The sequence below is a fragment of the Babylonia areolata genome, chromosome 13, assembly GCF_041734735.1.
Source record: "Babylonia areolata isolate BAREFJ2019XMU chromosome 13, ASM4173473v1, whole genome shotgun sequence".
Lineage (NCBI taxonomy): Eukaryota > Metazoa > Mollusca > Gastropoda > Neogastropoda > Buccinidae > Babylonia > Babylonia areolata.
Genome location: NC_134888.1, coordinates 6565792 through 6588291, shown reverse-complemented (window position 1 = coordinate 6588291; position 22500 = coordinate 6565792). Strand labels below are relative to the sequence as shown.

Here is a 22500-nt window from a genome sequence, read left to right as displayed (position 1 = left end):
GTCCCATCCTATCTCACCCTATCCCATTCCATCCTATCTCATCTCCATCCTATCCCATCTTTTGCCATCCCACCCTATCCCCATCCTATCCAGTTCCATCCTGTCTCATGTAGCCCAGTCCCATCCTATCTCATACTATCCCACCCCATCCCGTCATATCCCATCCCAATCTGTCTAATCCTATTCCGTCCCATTCTGTCTCATCCTATCCCGTCCCGTCCTATATGATCCCACTCTATCTCATCCCATTGCATACTATTTCATCTCATCCTATCTCATCCCATCCTATCTCGTCCTGTTCCATCCTATCCTATCTGGTCCTATTCCATACCATCCTATCTCACCCCATCCTATCTCGTCCTGTTCCATCCTATCCTATCTGGTCCTATTCCATACCATCCTATCTGGTCCTATTCCATACCATCCTATCTCATCCTATCCTATCTGGTCCTATTCCATACCATCCTATCTCATCCCATCCTATCTCGTCCTATTCCATACCATCCGATCTCATACCATCCTATCTTGTGCTATTCCATCCTATCCTATCTGGTCGTATTCCATACCATCCTATCTGGTCCTATTCCATACCATCCTATCTCATCCCATCCTATTTCGTCCTATTCCATCCTATCCTATCTGGTCATATTCCATACCATCCTATCTCATGCCATCCTATCTCGTCCTGTTCCATCCTATCCTATCTGGTCCTATTCCATACCATCCTATCTCATACCATCCTATCTCGTCCTATTCCATCCTATCCTATCTGGTCCTATTCCATACCATCCTATCTCATCCCATCCTATCTCGTCCTGTTCCATCCTATCCTATCTGGTCCTATTCCATACCATCCTATCTCGTCCTGTTCCATACCGTCGTATCTGGTCCTATTCCATCCTATCCTATCTGGTCCTATTCCATACTATCCGATCTCATCCCATCCTATCTCGTCCTGTTCCATACCATCCTATCTCGTCCTGTTCCATACCGTCCTATCTCATCCCATCCTATCTGGTCCTATTCCATACCATCCGATATCATACCATCCTATCTCGTCCTGTTCCATACCGTCCTATCTCATCCCATCCTATCTACTTACATCCCATTCCATTCTATGGCATCTCATTCCACCCCATCTTAACCCGTCCCATTTTACTCCACGCCCATCTTATCCCGTCCCATTTTATTCCACACCTATCTTATCCCGTCCCATTTTACTCCGCGCCCATCTTATCCCGTCCCATTTAAACAAAAAAAAAACCGACCCCCGACCCCCCAATCCCGTCCCATTTTACCCATACCCCATCTTATCCCGTCCCATTTTATTCCACGCCTATCTTATCCCGTCCCATTTAAACAAACAAACAAACAAAACAAAACAAAAAAACCGTCCCCCTCCCCCCATCCCGTCCCATTTTACCCATACCCCATCTTATCTCCGTCCCATTTTACTCCACGCCCATCTTATCCCGTCCCATTTTACACCCACACACACCCCATCCCGTCCCATTTTACCCACACCCCCATCTTATCCCTTCCCATTTTACCCCCACCCCATCTCATCCCGTCCCATTTTACCCCCACACCATCATATCCCGTCCCATTTTACTCCACCCCCATCTTATCCCGTCCCATTTTACCCCATCCCATCTTATCCCGTCCCATTTTACCCCATCCCATCTTATCCGTCCCATTTTACTCCACCCCTATCTTATCCCGTCCCATTTTATCCAGTCCCGTTTTATCCAGTCCCATTTCGTCCCGTCCCATTTTACCACGTCCCATCCCTGTGTGTGTGTGTGAGGGGAGAGGATGGAGGTGTCTAGGTGGTGTCTGTTCATGTCTGAATTTGTGGTCGGGATACGTTTTTCACGGGGGTGACAACAGGCAATCCTCTTGTTGTTGTTGTTGTCGTTGTTGTCGTTGTCGTCGTCGTCGTCGTCGTCGTCGTCCTCCTCCTCCTCCTCCTCCTCCGGCGTCGTCGTCGTCGTCGTCTTCTTCCAAATATTACCATTGCTGTTATTATCAGTATTATCATTATAATTGCTATCATCATCATCATCATTGTTGTTGTTGTTGTTGTTGTTATCATTATTATTCCACTTCTTCTCATTCCCCTCTTTTTCTTTTTCCTCATCCTTCTCCACATCATTGTTGTTGTTGTTATTATTATTATCATCGTCGTCGTCGTTGTTGTTGTTGTTGTTCCACTTCTCCTTTTCTTCTCCCTCCTCCTCCTTTCTTTTTCCTCATGCTTCTCCATACTTTTTTTTATATATATTATATCATTATTATTATCATCATTATCATTGATATCATCATAACCATTGCTATCATCATCCTTATTGTTATTATTAGTATTACTATTATTCCACTTCTTCTCCTCTCCTTTCTTTCTCCTCGTCCTTCGTCTCCATAATAGTTATTCTTTTTCCTCCTTTCTTCCTTTCTTTCTGTTTTTTTTTATTTATTTATTTTTATTTATTTTTTTTATTTTTTTATTATTATTACTATCATTATTATAATTTATTTATTTTATTTTAAATTATATTATCATTTTTATTTAGTTATTTAGTTTTTTGTTTTTGTTTTGGGGTGGGGGTTTTTTGTGTGTTTTTTTGTGTGTGTTTTTTTTTTTTGGGGGGGGGGGGGGGGTTGTTGTTTTTTCGTACGCTTATAGTTGACTTCATCAAGTTTTTGCGCCTTATACATATTATTATTAGTAGTAGTTGTTCTTTTTCTTTTCTTTTTTTTCTTTTTTTTCATGGCCTGACTAAGCGCGTTGGGTTACGCTGCTGGTCAGGCATCTGCTTGGTAGATGTGGTGTAGCGTATATGGCTTTGTCCGAGCGCAGTGACGCCTCCTTGAGCTACTGAAACTGAAACTGAAACTGTCTTTCAGGGTACTACTGGTGATGGCGCCCTGTTTCATGCTGTCTATGACCATGGCCTGTTACGAAGGCATCGTGGCCTTCGCCTATTACCAGACGGTGGGCTGCGACCCTCTGGCCTCCAAGAAAATCACCAACCCCAACCAGGTGTGTATCCGTGTGTGTGTGTGTGTGTGTGTGTGTGTGTGTGACGGTCAGTTATATCTCACAATGACCAGAACAGCAGAGGAGGTAACTGCTGTCCCGTCCATCTGGGCCAGAATTTGATCATAGTGGAGAGTGTCTTGCCCCAAGGTACATCCCCACTCTCTCGGCCAAGAAGGTTTTAGGACAGTAAGCGTTGGGATGGTCCCCAAGACCAACTTGCCCCCAAGGCTGCAGCGCTGTGCTGTGTTGCTTGAGAGTCATGGTGCTTCCCAAAAGACTAAACTGTGAATGAATCCCCCAGAAACCATGGATGATACAGCTCTCACTTTGTTGTTGGCCCGACTGAAACTATTTGGTTATACGCCTTGACAACCCCTGGGGGACACGGCAGTGCAAAAAAGACCAAAATGATGATTTTTTCATAATTTGGGTTTTTGGTGGATTTTGATTCTTGAACATCTCTTCTATTATATGCATAAGTTTTTCCACTGTAGAGATGTCTTAACAATGAAAACATTGCCAATGAAGATTGCTTGCTGAATCATGAAAGTGTTTATTAATAATTTTTTGTTCAATTTCGACGCAAGTCGTCAAGTTTCTGGCCTTGACAACACTCCTTGGACTTGTTCAATGATGAGTAAACCTACAACCATGAGACTTTGCATGATTGTTTTATGACATGTTATTGAAGTTTTGTCACGAGTATGTATGAAAATATTCTCTGGGTTTTAGTTCATAGTAGTTCCAATCTTTTTACCCATTGTAAATTTTGAGGATTTCGCAATACCCAAAATTTCAAAAATTCTTAAAAAGTACAATAATTGAAGAATCAACACAATCTCACGTGAAAATGAAGATAATGTCATTGTGCATCCAGTCCACAAAACAAAAATTGTCTGCATGTACCACATGGACCACAAACCCGATTTCTTTTATACATTGTTTGGCGGCCATTTTGATTTGTTTCCATAGCAACGGGTATTCACAGAAATCTAAGAACACTTTTTTTTGTGATCCACAAGTGATGATACAGCTAGTAGACAAAAAAGAGAGATAGTAGGAGAGAGGAAAAAAAGTCGTTATTTGACTGTAGTGTCTGGCCTTAAGACTGACTGAAACTATTTGGTTGTACACCTTGACAACTCCTTAAGACTGACTGAAACTATTTGGTTGTACGCCTTGACAACTCCTTAAGACTAACTGAAACTATTTGGTTGTACAACTTGACAACTCCTTAAGACTGTGACTGAAACTATTTGGTCGTACGCCTCGACAACTCCTTAAGACTGACTGAAACTATTTGGTTGTACACCTTGACAACTCCATAAGACTGTAACTGAAACTATTTGGTTGTATGCCTTGACAACTCCTTAAGACTAACTGAAACTATTTGGTTGTACGCCTTGACAACTCCTTAAGACTAACTGAAACTATTTGGTTGTACACCTTGACAACTCCTTAAGACTGTAACTGAAACTATTTGGTTGTACGCCTTGACAACTCCTTAAGACTAACAAACTATTTGGTTGTACACCTTGACAACTCCTTAAGACTGTAACTGAAACTATTTGATTGTACGCCTTGACAACTCCTTAAGACTGACTGAAACTATTTGGTTGTACACCTTGACAACTCCTTAAGACTAACTGAAACTATTTGGTTGTACGCCTTGAAAACTCCTTAAGACTGTAACTGAAACTATTTGGTTGTACACCTTGACAACGCCTTAAGACTGACTGAAACTATTTGGTTGTACACCTTGACAACTCCTTAAGACTGTGACTGAAACTGTTTGGTTGTAATTCTTGACAACTCCTTAAGACTAACAAACTATTTGGTTGTACGCCTTGACAACTCCTTAAGACTGTGACTGAAACTATTTAGTTGTACGCCTTGACAACTCCTTAAGACTGTAATTGAAACTATTTGGTTAGCCTTGACAACTCCTTAAGACTAACTGAAACTATTTGGTTGTACACCTTACGCCTTGACAACTCCTTAACACTGTAACTGAAACTATTTGGTTGTACACCTTGACAACTCCTTAAGACTGTAACTGAAACTATTTGGTTGTACGCCTTGACAACTCCTTAAGACTGTGTCTGAAGCTGTTTGGTTGTACGCCTTGACAACTCCTTAAGACTAACTGAAACTATTTGGTTGTACGCCTTGACAACTCCTTAAGACTGTAACTGAAACTATTTGGTTGTACACCTTGACAACTCCTTAAGACTGTGTAACTGAAACTATTTGGTTGTACGCCTTGACAACTCCTTAAGACTGTGTAACTGAAACTATTTGGTTGTACACCTTGACAACTCCTTAAGACTGTGTAACCGAAACTATGTGCTTGTTTCAGATCATTCCCTTCACTGTCATGGACATCTTCAAAAGTCTGCCAGGAATGCCAGGGCTGTTCCTCGCCTCTCTCTTCAGTGCATCCCTGAGGTGTGTGCGTGTGTGTGTGTGTTGGTGTGGTGTGTGTGTGTGTGTGTTTGTGTGTGTTGGTGTGGTGTGTGTGTTGGTGTGGTGTGTTGTGTGTGTGTGTTGGTATATTGGTGTGGTGTGTGTTTGCGTGTGTGGTTATTTGACCACATGTGTAAACAAAGTGGTCTATGTTTTAACCCGGTGTTCGGTTGTCTGTGTTTGTGTGTCCGTGGTAAACTTTAACATTGACATTTTCTCTGCAACTACTTTGTCAGTTGACACCAAATTTGGCATAAAAATAGGAAAAATTCAGTTCTTTCCAGTCATCTTGTTTAAAACAATATTGCACCTCTGGGATGGGCACAAAAAAATAAAGAATGAAGCCTAATTATATGCAAACTGCATTTACTGTTATATTTATATTTTTTGTATTCTCTAAACTTGGCACTTTGATCTGATATTCTGACCCAACAACTAGAGCAGTCATTTTTTTCATTTTTTTGTTCAAACAGGAAATTCTTTTGCTAAGCATGGAAGTTTTATTTATTTTGCAAACGTTTTGGTGCAGATAGTAAAAAAAAAAGGAAATTACTCTGTAATTAATGCTAGGGGACTTAATTTGCTTTAAACTGATCTTTCTCATCTTAAACATTACATTTTGAAGTTATGCTCAATACATAAAAAACTTGGATTTTTTTTTAAGTGTATCACAAGTGAGTCTTGAAGGCCTTGCCTCTCTTGTTTGTTTTTGTTTTTGCATGTGTGTGTGTTTATTTGTCTGAATCTTAGTGCGTGTGCTTGAATATTTGTGTGTGCGCGTGTGTGTTTTATAATTTTCGGTTATCTCAGTCAGTGAGTCAGTGGAAGCGTGAGTGAGTTATTAATTCAGTGGAGGAGTGAGTGAGTTATTAATTCAGTGGAAGAGTGAGTTATTAATTCAGTGGAAGAGCGAGTGAGTTATTAATTCAGTGGAAGAGTGAGTGAGTTATTAATCAATAATTGAATGAATAAGTGAGTCAGTCAGTCGGAAAGTGAGCGATTGATTGATTCAGCGAGAGTAACTGTGTGAACTTGATTACTTCAGTGAATCATTGAGTTACTGTGTGAGTGAGTGAGTCGGTTAGTCAGCTGGTTGGTTGGTTGGTTGGTTGATTGGTTCCTGTGGGATGGGGTGGGGGGGTATGGGGGTGTGTGCAGCACGTTGTCGTCCGGTCTGAGCAGCCTGTCGGCTCTGATGTGGACGGACTTCCTCAAACCCCGCATCGGCGAGGTGTCTGAGTTCAAAGCCACGGTCATCGCCAAGACCTGTGGTCAGTGCTCAACAGCTTTCCGTGTCTCTCCTGTGGGTGTGGGGGTGGCAGGGGGTGTATGTTGTGGGTGGGTAAGGTGGAGGTGCGTGTATGGTGTGGGTATGTGGAGTGGGTGTGGGTGGTGTTAATGGGTGTGCGTGTATGTGTGGGTGGGTGGGGAAGGTGTGCGTGTATGTGTGGGTGGGGTAGTGGGAGGGGAGTAGGGGTTCATGTATGTGCGGGTGGGTGGGTGGGTATGGGTTGAGGAGGGTGTGCGTGCATGTGTTGGGGTGGGGTGAGGGTGCGTGTATGTGCAGGTGGGTGGGTTTGGGGTAGGGGTGCGGTGTTGGTGTGTGGGGCGTGGGTGTGCGTGTATATGTGGGTGGGTGGGGAAGGTGTGCGTGTATGTGTGGGTGGGGTAGTGGGAGGGGAGTACGCGTTCATATATGTGCGGGTGGGTGGGTGGGTGTGGGGTGAGGAGGGTGTGCGTGTATGTGTTGGGGTGAGGTGAGGGTGCGTGTATGTGCAGGTGGGTGGGTTTGGGGTAGGGGTGCGGTGTTGGTGTGTGGGGCGTGGGGGTGCGTGTATGTGTGGGTGGGTGTATGGGGGTAGGGGTGCGTGTATGTGTGGGTGGGTGTGTGGGGGTAGGGGTGCGTGTATGTGTGAGTGGGTGTATGGGGGTAGGGTTGCGTGTATGTGTGGGTGGGTGTGTGGGGGTAGGGTTGCGTGTATGTGTGGGTGGGTGTGTGGGGGTAGGGGTGCGTGTATGTGTGGGTGTGATCGGCGGAGGGGGGCTGTGGGGGGGGGGGGGGGGGGGAACGGAGGAGCGCGCGCGCACATGCACACAGACACACACACACACACACACAAATAACTATCAATGCCATGATTGTACGTGGCACTTGTGTGGGGGGTATGTGCGTGTGTGTGTGTTTGCGCGCGTGTGTGCGTGCGCATTTGTGTGTATGCATTTGTGTATGAATGTGTCGATTTGAGTATGTCTCAGTGTGTGCGTTTATGTGTGTGTCTGTGTGTGGGGGAGTTTGTGTGTATGTGTGTATCTATGTGTGTCGATGTGTGTGTGTTCTTGTATGTGTGTGTGTGTGTGTGAGTGTTTGTGTCTTTGTGTATTTGTGTGTGTGTGTGGTTGGTGGTGGGGAGGTCTATGCGTTGTTATGTTTTTGTGTGTGTGTGTGTGTGTGTGTGTGTGTTCCAGTGGTGCTGTTCGGACTGTGTGGCTGTGGAGTGGCCATCCTTGTATCCCTGGTCGGAGGGACACTCACACAGGTCGGCTGTCCTGCCCTGCCGTTGTTTGTTTTAGCTGTTTTATTTGTTTAATATTTTTTTTATTCATTCACCTATTATGATTGTTTGTTTTTTTGTTTATCTATTCATTCAATTATTCGTCTGTTGTTCATTGTTTTTTGATTCAATAAGTTATTTGGTTGTTTGTTTGTTCACTCATTCGTTCATTTATTATTCATTGCTTTTATTCGATGAGTTATTTGATTGTTTGTTTGCCTATTTGTTTATTCATTCGTTTATTTATGTATTCATTCTTTCATTTATTCATTTAATTATTTATTCATTTATTTATTTATTATTCATTTATTCGTTTATCTGTTTATTTATCTATCTATTTATCTATTCGTTCATTCATTCATTCATTTATTTATTTATCTATCTATTGTTTGTTTGTTTATCTCTCAGTATATCGCTGTCTGTCTGTCTTTATTTCTTTCTTACTCTTCTTTCGTTCTATCTGTTTTTCTCCTTGCCTGTCTGTCTATCCATTATTTTATCCATCTATCTATCTATCTATCTATCTATCTGTCTCCCTCCCCCTCTCTCTTTTCCTCCCTCCATCTCTCCATCCCTCCCTCTCTCCCTTGCCCCCTCTCTTTCTCCCTCACTCTTTCTCGCCCCCTCCCCTCTGTCTGTCTATCTGTCTACTCACATATTCTTCTATATTTCTGCCTACCTACCTACCTATTTATCTGTCTTTCTATATGTCTATCTCTGTATCCATTATTATGTCTGTCTGTCTATATCTCTCTCTATCTCTCTATCTATCTATCGATACAATAACTTCAAAATTCATTCATTCTTTTTCTGGTTCGGGAACTCTTACACACAGGTGAGGTGTCTGGTCGTGCACTCATTTATTTATTTATTTATTTATTCATTTATCATTTTGCTTCTTTGTTTGTATTTGTTTTGTTTGTTTGTTTGTGTGTTTGCTTGTTTGTTGGTTGGTTTAGTTGGTTTGTTTATCTATTTATTCGTTTGTTTGGGGTTTTTTTCTTTATGTCTACATCTATATGTCTATCTATCAATATATATATATATATTATATCTATATGTCTATCTATCAATATATATATATATATATCTATATATATATATATATATTTATATCTATATACCTATCTATCTATCTATCTATCTATATATATATATATATATATATATATATAATATGTCTATCTATATATCTGTGTGTGTGTGTGTGCGTGTGTGTGTGTGTGTGTGTGTGTGTATCTATCTGTCATTTTATCTGTCTACATATTTATGTACCTGTCTGTCTGTCTATCTATCTATCTATCTATTCACTTGAATATCAATTCTTTCTGTTTTCTGAGTAGCGGAACACTTACTAAAGGGAGAGTCTGTCCTTGTTCACTGCTTGTATTTCTTTGTATGTTTGTTTGCTACATTATTATCATTATCATCGTTGTTAGTAGTAGCAGTAGCAGCAGCAGCAGCAGCAGCAGTAGTAGTAGTAGTAGTAGTAGTAGTAGCGTTATTGTGGGTCAGGTCAGGGGCATAGCCCTTGCTACTGGTATCATGTAACCCAGTACTACCTGCCGCATGTGAAGTCTCCCAACGACGGACCAGGCGGAGGAGGAAACCTTTCCCAACGGCTGTGAAGGCGGAAGAGGATGACCAAAGGGCAGGGGGAGCTCTTATCCTTTGCTGGAAGTCCTCATAGGAGACGGAGCTCCGAAGAAAAAAACCTGCAGCTGCCGAGGCCATCCTACACGGGGAAGTATCTGCACATGTGGGACTGTGAGCGTCGGTAGGCGAGAGAGTGGGGAAGGGACTGCATAACTCCTCCTCACTAAAAAAAAAAAAAAAAAACTCACCTGTGCTGGTCAGGCAACCACGATAATTTCCGGATAATCGGCCTCTTCTCCTATATGAGGACACACACCGACAGATAAGCCTGCTTCATCCGTCGGTCCGACGGGAGACTCCAACAGCGTTATTATAATTATTATTAGCGTCATCATCAGTCGTGACACCACACAACAACGCAACACAGCGCCACACGACCTGTGTGCAGATCACAGCCAGTCTGCTGGCGGCCTTCAACGGGCCTCTGACAGGTCTCTTCCTGTTGGGCAGCTTCTGTCCCTGGGCCAACTCCAAGGTGGGTGGGCAGTGCGGTGCGGGGCGGGGCCGTCTTCACTGGGGGGCCTGGGGGAGGGCTGGCTGATAACTGGGGCTGGTTGGGGATTTAGGGGGGTGATAAAGTATTGTGTGTTTTTTTTCTTATAGGGATGATAAAGTATTGTGTGTTTTTTTCTTATAGGGATGATAAAGTATTGTGTGTTTTTTTCTTATAGGGATGATACAGTATTGTGTGTTTTTTTCTTATAGGGATGATACAGTATTGTGTGTTTTTTTCTTATAGGGATGATAAAGTATTGTGTTTTTTTCTTATAGGGATAATACAGTCTTGTGTGTTTTTTTCTTATAGGGATGATAAAGTATTGTGTGTGTTTTTCTTATAGGGATGATAAAGTATTGTGTGTTTTTTTCTTATAGGGATGATAAAGTATTGTGTTTTTTTCTTATAGGGATGATAAAGTATTGTGTGTTTTTTTCTTATAGGGATGATACAGTATTGTGTGTTTTTTTCCTTATAGGGATGATACAGTATTATGTGTTTTTTTTCTTATAGGGATGATACAGTATTGTGTGTTTTTTGAACAAGCAGGGAGAAACAAATTAAGTGGAGTGAGGGCCTAGAGGTAACGCGTCCGCCTAGGAAGCGAGAGAATCTGAGCGCGCTGGTTCGAATCACGGCTCAGCCGCCGATATTTTCTCCCCCTCCACTAGACTTTGAGTGGTGGTCTGGACGCTAGTCATTCGGATGAGACGATAAACCGAGGTCCCGTGTGCTAGCATGCACTTAGCGCACGTAAAAGAACCCACGGCAACAAAAGGGTTGCTCCTGCCAAAATTCTGTATAAAAAAATCCACTTCGGTAGGAAAAACAAATAAAACTGCACGCAGGAAAAAAACACACACACACACACACACACACACACACACACACACACACACAAAGTGGCGCTGTAGTATAGCGACGCGCTCTCCCTGGGGAGAGCAGCCCGAATTTCACACAGAGAAATCTGTTGTGATAAAAACAAATACAAAAGAAATGCACAAAAAAAAATTTCTCTTGTGTAGGGATAATAAAGTATTACGTTTTCTTAAACATACAGGGACAAAATATTTTCCTGGTTATATAGGAATAATAACATGTTTTGTGTTGTGTACACATAGAGGGACAAATTATTTTCCTGTTACAGATGGATGATAACATGTTTTGTGCTGTGTTCACATAGAGGATAATATCATGTGTACCCACATGGGGACATATTATTTTCTGGTTGCATATGGATAACATGTTCTGTTGTGTTCTGTACACATAAAGGGACGATTTATTTTCCTGTTAGATGGGCGCGATAGCCGAGAGGTTAAAGCATTGGACTTTCAATCTGAGGGTCCCGGGTTCGAATCTAGGTAACTGCGCCCGCTGGGTAAAGGGTGGAGAATTTCAGATCTCCCAGGTCAACATAATGTGCAGACCTGCCTGTGCCTGAACCCCCTTCGTGTGTATACGCAAGCAGAAGATCAAACACGTTAAAGATCCTGTTATCCATGTCGGCGTTCAGTGGGTTATGGAAACAAGAACATACCCAGCATGCACACAAATCGAAAACGGAGTATGGCTGCCTACATGGCGGGATAAAAAAAAAACCAAAAAAAAAAAACGGGCATACACGTAAAAGCTCCCTCGAGTACATACAAGTGAACGTGGGAGTTGCAGCCCACGAACGAAGAAGAGATTTTCCTGTTACACAGGGATAACATGTTCTGTGTTCTGTACACAATCATTTCCCTGTCACACAGGGATAACATGTTCTGTGTTCTGTACACAATCAGTTTCCTGTTACACAGGGATAACAAAACGTTGTGTGTTCTGTACACAATCATTTACCTGTCACACAGGGATAACAAAATGCTGTGTGTTCTGTACACAATCATTTACCTGTCACACAGGGATAACATGTTCTGTGTTCTGTACACAATCATTTACCTGTTACACAGGGATAACAAAACGATGTGCGTTCTGTACACAATCATTTTCCTGTTACACAGGGATAACAAAACGATGTGTGTTCTGTCCACAATCATTTTCCTGTTACACAGGGATAACAAAACGATGTGTGTTCTGTACACAATCATTTTCCTGTTACACAGGGATAACAAAACGATGTGTGTTCTGTCCACAATCATTTTCCTGTTACACAGAGATAACAAAACGATGTGTGTTCTGTCCACAATCATTTTCCTGTTACACAGGGATAACAAAACGATGTGTGTTCTGTACACAATCATTTTCCTGTGACACAGGGATAACAAAACGATGTGTGTTCTGTACACAATCATTTTCCTGTCACACAGGGATAACAAAACGATGTGTGTTCTGTCCACAATCATTTTCCTGTCACACAGGGATAACAAAACGATGTGTGTTCTGTATACAATCATTTCCTGTTACACAGGGATAGCAAAACGATGTGTGTTCTGTCCACAATCATTTCCTGTTACACAGGGATAGCAAAACTATGTGTGTTCTGTACACAATCATTTTCCTGTCACACAGGGATAACAAAACGATGTGTGTTCTGTACACAATCATTTTCCTGTTACACAGGGATAACAAAACGATGTGTGTTCTGTCCACAATCATTTTCCTGTTACACAGAGATAACAAAACGATGTGTGTTCTGTCCACAATCATTTTCCTGTTACACAGAGATAACAAAACGATGTGTGTTCTGTACACAATCATTTTCCTGTCACACAGGGATAACAAAACGATGTGTGTTCTGTACACAATCATTTTCCTGTGACACAGGGATAACAAAACGATGTGTGTTCTGTCCACAATCATTTCCTGTGACACAGGGATAACAAAACGATGTGTGTTCTGTCCACAATCATTTTCCTGTTACACAGAGATAACAAAACGATGTGTGTTCTGTACACAATCATTTCCTGTTACACAGGGATAACAAAACGATGTGTGTTGTCCACACAGGGGGCTCTGGTTGGGGCCCTCATCTCTCTCGCCTTCTCCGCCTGGCTGTCCATGGGGAGCGTCTTCTCCAAGAAGGTCAAGAAGACGCCCTGGTTGCCCCTGGCGACCACCGACAAGTGCTGGGCCGATGTCAACGCCTCCCTCCTCCTCACCACCACCCCTTTCACCACCTCCCCTAGTTACTATGGCAACGCCACCGTCGCCATGTACAACGAGTCGCACTATGATTTCGACAGCGTTTACGGGTTCCAGTTCGACGGTGCAGATTTCTACGACTACTACACCTCTACCAGTGCTGCTTCGTCCTCCCTTCTGGAATCGACGACTGCCCAGGCTGTGCCAGAGAGTGAATCGTGAGTTGGTTTTGGTTTGGTTTTTTGTTTTTTTTGGGTTTTTTCTTCTTCTTCTTGTTTTTTTTGGGGGGAGGGGGGTTCGGGTTGGGGATGGGGGGTTGTTTTTTTGTGGGTTTTTTTTAAATATTGCTGAGGACCAGGTTGGTCAAAAAAAAAAAGGGCGGCAATAGAGGGACACCCTAAAGTCATGACCTGGGTGCGGCCCAGCCCCCTTAGAGTGTAAGGAGTTGAGGGCCGAAACACGTAACTGAGGGGGGCTTCTTCTCTGAAGACCTTGTACTGTCCAGCTCTCCCTAGAGTTTCTTATCACTTCCATAGCGCGTCTATTATATCCTCGGTCACACACCAACCTCTGAGCGCTTTGCAAACACGGAGTCATTCGCACAACAGACTGCCCTATCTGGGTAGAGCCGGTTGTTTAGCGGCCTTAGGCGCTCATCATTCATTTCCTGTGTCATTCAATCAGTCTTCAGTCATGCACACACACGCTCGCACGCACGCGTACACGCACGCACGTTCGCACACAGCTGATGTCCCGACTATCTGGGCCAGAATTTGATTCCAGTTGGGAGTATCTTTCCCAAGGTACACTCCCACTCTCTCGGCCAAGAGGGGTTTTAGGACAGTCGGCGATGGGATGGTCCCTAAAGGCCAGCTAGCCCCCAAGGCTGCAGCACAAAGAGTCAGTGCAATTTTGCCTCCTAGTTTGAGAGTCATGGTCCATTTCACAAAAAGACAAAGCTGTAAAGGATTTCCCCATTGCGGCGGGAAAACCATTGGTCATACAGGTCTCACTTTGCTGTTGGCCTGTTGATGAATTCCCGTGGCAGTGGAGAAACCATAGGTGACACAGCTGTCGCTTTGTTGATGCCCCAGCTCGTCGTGTATGTCACTGTGTGTGTGCAGTCTGTGTCACTGTGTGAGTGTGTGCAGTCTGTGTCACTCTGTGTGTGTGTGTGTGCAGTCTGTGTCACTGTGTGTGCAGTCTGTGTCACTGTGTGTGCAGTCTGTGTCACTCTGTGTGTTTAGCCTGTGTCACTGTGTGTGTGCCACTGTGTGTGTGCAGTCTGTGTCACTGTGTGTGTGTGCAGTCTGTGTCACTGTGTGTGTGTGTGCAGTCTGTGTCACTCTGTGTGTGTGCAGTCTGTGTCACTGTGTGCAGTCTGTGTCACTGTGTGTGTGCAGTCTGTGTCACTGTGTGTGTGTGCAGTCTGTGTCACTGTGTGTGCAGTCTGTGTCACTGTGTGTGTGTGTGTGCAGTCTGTGTCACTGTGTGTGCAGTCTGTGTCACTGTGTGTGTGTGTGTGCAGTCTGTGTCACTGTGTGTGCAGTTTGTGTCACTGTGTGTGTGTGTGTGCAGTCTGTGTCACTGTATGTGCAGTCTGTGTCACTGTGTGTGCAGTCTGTGTCACTGTGTGTGTGTGTGTGCAGTCTGTGTCACTGTGTGTGCAGTCTGTATCACTGTGTGTGTGTGTGTGCAGTCTGTGTCACTGTGTGTGTGTGCAGTCTGTGTCACTGTGTGTGTGTGTGTGCAGTCTGTGTCACTGTGTGTGCAGTCTGTATCACTGTGTGTGCAGTCTGTGTCACTGTGAGTGTGTGCAGTCTGTGTCACTGTGTGTGTGTGCAGTCTGTGTCACTGTGTGTGTGTGTGTGTGCAGTCTGTGTCACTGTGTGTGTGTGTGTGTGCAGTCTGTGTCACTGTGTGTGTGTGCAGTCTGTGTCACTGTGTGTGTGTGCAGTCTGTGTCACTGTGTGTGTGTGTGTGTGCAGTCTGTGTCACTGTGTGTGTGTGTGTGTGCAGTCTGTGTCACTGTGTGTGTGTGCAGTCTGTGTCACTGTGTGTGTGTGTGTGTGCAGTCTGTGTCACTGTGTGTGTGTGTGTGTGCAGTCTGTGTCACTGTGTGTGTGTGCAGTCTGTGTCACTGTGTGTGTGTGCAGTCTGTGTCACTGTGTGTGTGTGTGTGTGCAGTCTGTGTCACTGTGTGTGTGTGCAGTCTGTGTCACTGTGTGTGTGTGTGTGTGCAGTCTGTGTCACTGTGTGTGTGTGCAGTCTGTGTCACTGTGTGTGTGTGCAGTCTGTGTCACTGTGTGTGTGTGTGCAGTCTGTGTCACTGTGTGTGTGTGCAGTCTGTGTCACTGTGTGTGTGTGTGTGCAGTCTGTGTCACTGTGTGTGGAGTCTGTATCACTGTGTGTGCAGTCTGTGTCACTGTGAGTGTGTGCAGTCTGTGTCACTGTGTGTGTGTGCAGTCTGTGTCACTGTGTGTGTGTGTGTGTGCAGTCTGTGTCACTGTGTGTGTGTGTGTGTGCAGTCTGTGTCACTGTGTGTGTGTGCAGTCTGTGTCACTGTGTGTGTGTGCAGTCTGTGTCACTGTGTGTGTGTGCAGTCTGTGTCACTGTGTGTGTGTGTGCAGTCTGTGTCACTGTGTGTGTGTGTGTGTGCAGTCTGTGTCACTGTGTGTGTGCAGTCTGTGTCACTGTGTGTGCAGTCTGTGTCACTGTGTGTGTGTGTGTGTGCAGTCTGTGTCACTGTGTGTGTGTGTGTGTGCAGTCTGTGTCACTGTGTGTGTGTGCAGTCTGTGTCACTGTGTGTGTGTGCAGTCTGTGTCACTGTGTGTGTGTGCAGTCTGTGTCACTGTGTGTGTGTGCAGTCTGTGTCACTGTGTGTGTGTGCAGTCTGTGTCACTGTGTGTGCAGTCTGTGTCACTGTGTGTGCAGTCTATGTCACTGTGTGTGTGTTGTTGTGTGTGTGCCACAATGTGTGTTTCGCAGTGTGTGTGTGTGTGTGTGTGTGTGTGTGTGTGTTTATCACTGTGTGTGTCACTATGTGTATGTGTCACTGTGTGTGTCACTATGTTAGTGTGCGTCACTGTAAGTCACTGTGTCTGTATCACTGTGTGTGTCACTGTGTGTGTAGCCTGTGTCGTTGTGTGTCACTGTGTGTGTAGCCTGTGTCGTTGTGTGTCACTGTGTGTGTAGCCTGTGTCGTTGTGTGTCACTGTGTGTGTGTGTCACTGTGTGTGTGTATCACTGTGTGTCTGTATCACTGTGTGTGTCACTGTGTGTGTGTGTGCAGTCTGGGGATCGATGCCATGTACACGCTGTCCTACATGTGGCTGGCCCCTGTGGGCATCTTCGTCACCCTCATCTTCGGATCCCTCTTCAGTGTCCTCACCGGTACGTCAGGGGGAAAGGGGCGTGTCTCGGGGTGATTGTGGGGGACGGGGTTGGGGGGGTTTGTTTGTTGTTTAGTTGGGTGGGTAGTTGGTTGTGTGTGTGTGTGTGTGTGTGTGTAGGCGTGTGTGTGTGTGTGTGTGTGTTTGAGCACATTGTGTGTGTGTGTGTGTGCGTGTGGTGTGTTTGAGAGAGGGAGGTGGAGAGAGAGAGAGGGCACATTTGTGTATGTGTTTGTCATTGTGTATTAGTGCGTACGTTCGTGCTTTCCATACTCCTGTACGGTCCTGAGCCAGTGTCACCCCATTGTCTGTCGACATGTCTGAGGTCTCTCTCCATTGTTTGCTGGTGTCACCCCATCGTCTGTCGACATGTCTGAGGTCTCTCTCCATTGTTTGCTGGTGTCACGCCATCGTCTGTCGACATGTCTGAGGTCTCTCTCCATTGTTTGCTGGTGTCACCCCATCGTCTGTCAACACGTCTGAGGCCTCTCTCCACTGTTTGTTGATGTCACCCCATCGTCTGTCGACACGTCTGAGGCCTCTCTCCACTGTTTGTTGATGTCACCCCATCGTCTGTGGACGTGTCTGAAGTCTCTCTCTCCACTGTTTGCTGGTGTCACCCCATCGTCTGTCCACGTGTCTGAGGTTTGTCTCCATTGTCTGCCGCCAGTTCATTCGCATCTTCCCTGCCCCTTTGTTTTTAATCGGCGGGGCAACAAGAGGAAGGGGTCCACCCTTGCAATCTCATCTCGTTTTGCGATAAATTGTGATCATTATTGTTGTTTTTGTTGTTCTAAATCCTCCGTTCCACCCCCACCCCCACCCACCATCCGTTTTTGTTGGGGTTTTTTTTGTTTGTTTTTTTGTTTGTTTTGGGTGGGGTTTTTTTATATGTTTTATTTTTTTTTCTCCAGGGGGAAACAAGAAGGGGGAGGTTCACCCTCGCTACCTCATCTCGTTATGTGATAACCTTTGCTGCTGTCTGCCTGAGTGTGTTCTGAAGCTGTTCCGGTGTGCTGATGACTATTCCTCCGTCAAGGTAAGGGCTGTTTGTTTCAGTGCAAGTTCGGTTCAGTTCAAAAAATGTTGTATTGTCTTCTTCAGACGGTTAAAACACATGGATTTTTTTTTTCTTTAAGCTCATTCAAACGTTCGTCAACAAACAACAAAGTGAAGTGAAAACAAGCGACAGAGTAACCGGCACACCTTTCCCTCATCACCTCGCGAACATCAACCATCATGAGAAAGGAAGACATTCTAGAAAGAAAATTAACATTTCAATACACGAACGAAATATAAATAATGAAAACCCCAGTGCATATTTCCTTCAATGCTATGTATACCTACATTTCAATCATCACATCAAAGAAAAGATTCGGTAAGATAATGCATTGTTCTGAAGACACAAACAGAGTAACAAATAAATGAAAAAGAACCATTTGGATGATAGTAAACCCTTCCCTAAGCTTTACTGCTATGTTTTCATGACATTTTTGTGCTGTGTCCTGTCCAATCAGATGAAGGTGCCTCTGTCTGTAGAACTTCTTCTTCTTCTTCTTCTGCGTTCGTGGGCTGCAACTCCCACGTTCACTCGCATATCCGCGAGTGGGCTTTTACGTGTATGACCGTTTTTACCCTGCCATGTAGGCAGCCATACTCCGCTTTCGGGGGTGTGCATGCTGGATATGTTCTTGTTTCCATAACTCACCGAACACTGACATGGATTACAGGATCTTTAACGTGCGTATTTGATCTTCTGCTTGCGTATACACACGAAGGGGGTTCAGGCACTAGCAAGTCTGCACATACGTTGACCTCGGAGGTCGTAAAAATCTCCATCCTTTACCCACCAGGCGCCGTCACCGTGATTCGAACCCGGGACCCACAGATTGAAAGTCCAATGCTTTAACCACTCGGCTATTGCGCCCGTCTGTCTGTAGAACAACCACAAGAGAAACGTGTGTTGATGAACGAATACAGGAACTGAGTAATGGGTGGATAAGAAAAGGAGGAATTGAAATAAACGACTTTTTTTTTTTTTTTTTTTTAAGATGGAGAAAGGAGGAAGATTTGGGAAGGGACAGAAGAGAGGACTATCGATTCATTGGCTGGGTGGTTGGGCTGGCTACTTGCCTAGATAGATGCATCAGTTTATTTATCTATTTATTTCTAACTCCACAGAATGACGACCTACCCCCAGCCCATGAACTCTACCTGGACACAGAGTTTGTCATCGCCCCTCCACAAGACCCCGTCAAAGATTCCGCCGCCAAAGAGGACGCCCCCACCACCGCCACCGCCACGCTAGTCACCGAGCTGTCCGAGACTTTGCCCGCCACCGGAAATGACGTCAAACGCGGCGCAGCCAATCACAAGCAAGCAGCCCCCGAGGAGCCCCAGAACAATGGCGTCGCTTCCGTCGTTCACTCAGACGGCGACTGCGGGAACGGTGACGTCAGTGGCGGTGGTGACGCGTCCACTAAAGATGGCGATGGTGAGGGAAAGAGGGAGGAGATAGGGGGCGGAGAGGGGGTGGGGGATAGGGGGGAGGAAGGGGGGGGAGAAAAGGAGGGGGAGGGAGAGGAGGAGGAGAGTGCGGATTCTCCAGAAACGAGGCTCCTGCAAGAGGACAACAGTTCAGGCCAAGTTTGATTGATTGATTGAAAAGAGGGGGGTGGAGGAGAGGGTGGTGGGATGGGGTAGGGCGTGGGGGCGGGGGGGGGGGGGGGGTTAGTGGGGGTTGTCTTCAGTATTTAGACAAGACAAGACAAGACGGTTTTATTTCAGGAAAACCTGTGAGGACCCACATGAAAATGTTACATATTTCACATAATACAAATATAAGTAACATTTGGTGTGTTGTGCTCAGAATAGTTTACACCAACTGTTTGGTCAAGACATACTTAACTCACTCAATACGGCCAGTCCTCTCTTCTCCTCTACACAGACCCTTCAGATGTCCAGTGGGTGTCTGAATGACCCAACCTTTAGCTTCCGTCGTCAGAATTGTGGTATCTTTGTCAACCATTCACCTCTTCAGCATAAGAGCCTTCCGCTTGCAATATTTTGATGATGGTAATTGGCGTGAAAAGGCTGTTCACGTCGTCTCTTTCGCCGTTCGCATGGAGAGAGTTATTAATTAAGACATAAATTTTTGAGGAAGAAAAGAAAAAGGAAAAAAAAAGAAAAAAAGAAAGGCATAGCATGCAAGAGATAGAGCATTGTACACTGTATACATACCAGAAGTGAGAGGGCATTGACCCAGAATGCACTTAGCACAGTGTTCTTTTTTTCTGTACAGCAAGTCAGTTATACTTTCCTGTTGTGGTGGTTGTTGTGGTTGTTGTTGTTGTTATTCATGTATTTGCTTTTGTTTTTTGTTGTGTTGTTGCTGTTGTTGTTTTTTTTGTTGTTATGTTGTCGCAGTACTTGTTTCTTGCTGTTATTGAGGCTGGTTTGTTGTTGTAGTTCTTGCTGTTGTTGTTGTTGTTGTATTTTGTATTTCTTTTTATCACAACAGATTTCTCTGTGTGAAATTCGGGCTGTTCTCCCCCCAGGGAGAGCGCGTCGCTATGCTACAGCGCCACCCCATTTTTTTTTGGTATTTTTCCTGCGTGTAGTTTTATTTGTTTTTCCTATTGACGTGGATTTTTCAGCAGAATTTTGCCAGGAACAACCCTTTTGTTGCCGTGGGTTCTTTTACGTGCGCTAAGTGCGTGCTGCACATGGGACCTCGGTTTATCGTCTCATCCGAATGACTAGCGTCCAGCCCAACACTCGAGGTCTAGTGGAAGGGGAGAAAATATCGGCGGCTGAGCCGTGATTCGAACCAGCGCGCTCAGATTCTCTCGCTTCCTAGGCGGACGCGTCACCTCTAGGTCGTTGTTGTTGGTGGTGGTGGTGGTGGTGGTGGTGTTTGCTGTTGTTGTTATTATTGTGGTGGTGTTTGCTGTTGTTGTTATTATTGTTGTTGTAGGTCTTGTTGTTACTGATGTTGTTGCTGTTGTCACTGATGATGATGTTATTTTTATTCTTGTAGCTGTTGTTGTTGTTGTTGTTTTTGTTGTTGTCACTGATGCAGTTATTGCTCTTGCTGTTACTGTTGCTGTTGCTGTTGTTGTTTTGTTTCTTTGGTGGTTGTTTCGTTGTTGTAGTTGGTGGTGGTGGTGGTTTTTGTTTTGTTTTGTTTTGTTTTGTTTTGTTTCTTTTCTGTTGTTGCTGCTGTTGTCAATGATGTTGTGATTGTTATTGTTGTTGCTGCTGTTGTCAATGATGTTGTGATTGTTATTGTTGTTGCTGCTGTAGCTGCTTTTATCTTTGTTGTTGTCACTAGTGTTGCTATTGTTGTTGCTATTGCTGCTGCACATTTTGTTGTTGTTGTTGTTGTTGTTGTTGCCAATGATGTTGTTGTTGTTGTTGCTGTTTTCAAGGAGGGTGCTGGGAAGGGAGAGGGGGGGGGGGTCTTTTCTGTCGACATCACTACGACTTGTTTTCATTCAACAGGAATATTGAAAAAGTATTTTTAAAGATTCAAAGTTGTGGACGGATTTTCCTGACATTTTGTGGACATGCTGGCTGTTAGCCCAGAATCGGTCAAACGGTCAGATCTATTTTTGTGATCCGGATTCGGTGTCTGGATCAAGGGGGATTATTTACTGGGAGGCTTGTGAGAGGAAGGGGAAGTTAATGCGATATGTTGAGACTAAAAAGTTAATTCCCTTTATTTATTCGATAAATCAATTAATTATAATGTATTTGTTAGAGATCTCGGAAGACGAGGAGAGAGAAGAGGAAAGTTAGAGTGATATGTCGAAGCAAAATAAAATATTATATTATGTGCGTACATACATACATCAGTAGACACACACACACACACGCGCACGCACGCACCACCACCACACACACACACACACACACACACACACACACACACACACGTTTTGTTACTTTCTTTGGTCAGCAAGTCAGTTGTTTTGTTGTATAATCTTATCATTCAACATTGTTTTCATTATCAATGTTCCTATCTATTCAAGTGCACTCGTTGTTTATGACGTTCATATCTATTGTTTCTTTTTGTCTATGTGTGAGACATATGCTCCACTGAAACCATGCTTGGTATGACAGGTGAAACTGATATCTAGCAATGTGTATATACCTACACAAAGATGATTAGGTGTATGAGAACAATCATTTCTAATGTGAATGAAAGTGAGATATAGGGAGATCGAAGGACTGTGTGTGGGTGGCCGGGGGTGAGGGGGCGGGGGCGGCTGTTTGTGTGCATGCGTGAGAGTGAGGGGGAGGGAGAGATTTTCAGAAAAGGGGATAGAGAGATGGAGATAGAGAGAGAGTAATCATTAGGTGAATAATAAACGCCTGTATCAAGATGTATGTGCGTGTGTGTGTCCTTAATCTCACCCCCTCCCTCCTTCCCTCTCTCTCTCTCTCTCTCTCTCATTCGCAAACGCATATATAGACACACACGCGCCCGTGCACACACACACACACACACACACGCACGCGCGCGCGCGCGCTCACACAAAGGAACAAACTCAGAAACACACACGCACGCACACAGACACGCGCGCGCGCACACACACACACACACACACACATACACACACACACGTCAGTCGCGCGTGCGCGTCCCTTTTTCCCTATTCCACCCCCTTCCTCCACCCACACCCACCCTTGTCTTTTTCTCCGCCTGGCCTCTCCTTCTCTCCCCCTCCCTCCACCCTACAAAAGTCAGTGAACGTGGTTGCTGAAGACACGACACTAAAGGGACACAATCCCTCCTACATTCAAGTCAACATT

General features: G+C 44.5%; 1 protein-coding gene across 1 annotated transcript in view; it reads left to right on the top strand.

The window, feature by feature from the left end:
* Positions 1 to 22500, top strand: part of LOC143289323 (sodium-coupled monocarboxylate transporter 1-like) — a 59094-nt gene that overhangs the window by 13537 nt on the left and 23057 nt on the right. The window contains exons 9-17 of the mRNA XM_076598323.1: positions 2905 to 3040; positions 5400 to 5488; positions 6665 to 6777; positions 7973 to 8043; positions 10103 to 10189; positions 13157 to 13509; positions 16584 to 16684; positions 17598 to 17722; positions 18865 to 19329. Of these exons, the coding sequence (XP_076454438.1) occupies positions 2905 to 3040; positions 5400 to 5488; positions 6665 to 6777; positions 7973 to 8043; positions 10103 to 10189; positions 13157 to 13509; positions 16584 to 16684; positions 17598 to 17722; positions 18865 to 19329 (1540 nt within the window). The remainder of the gene's footprint in view (positions 1 to 2904; positions 3041 to 5399; positions 5489 to 6664; positions 6778 to 7972; positions 8044 to 10102; positions 10190 to 13156; positions 13510 to 16583; positions 16685 to 17597; positions 17723 to 18864; positions 19330 to 22500) is intronic.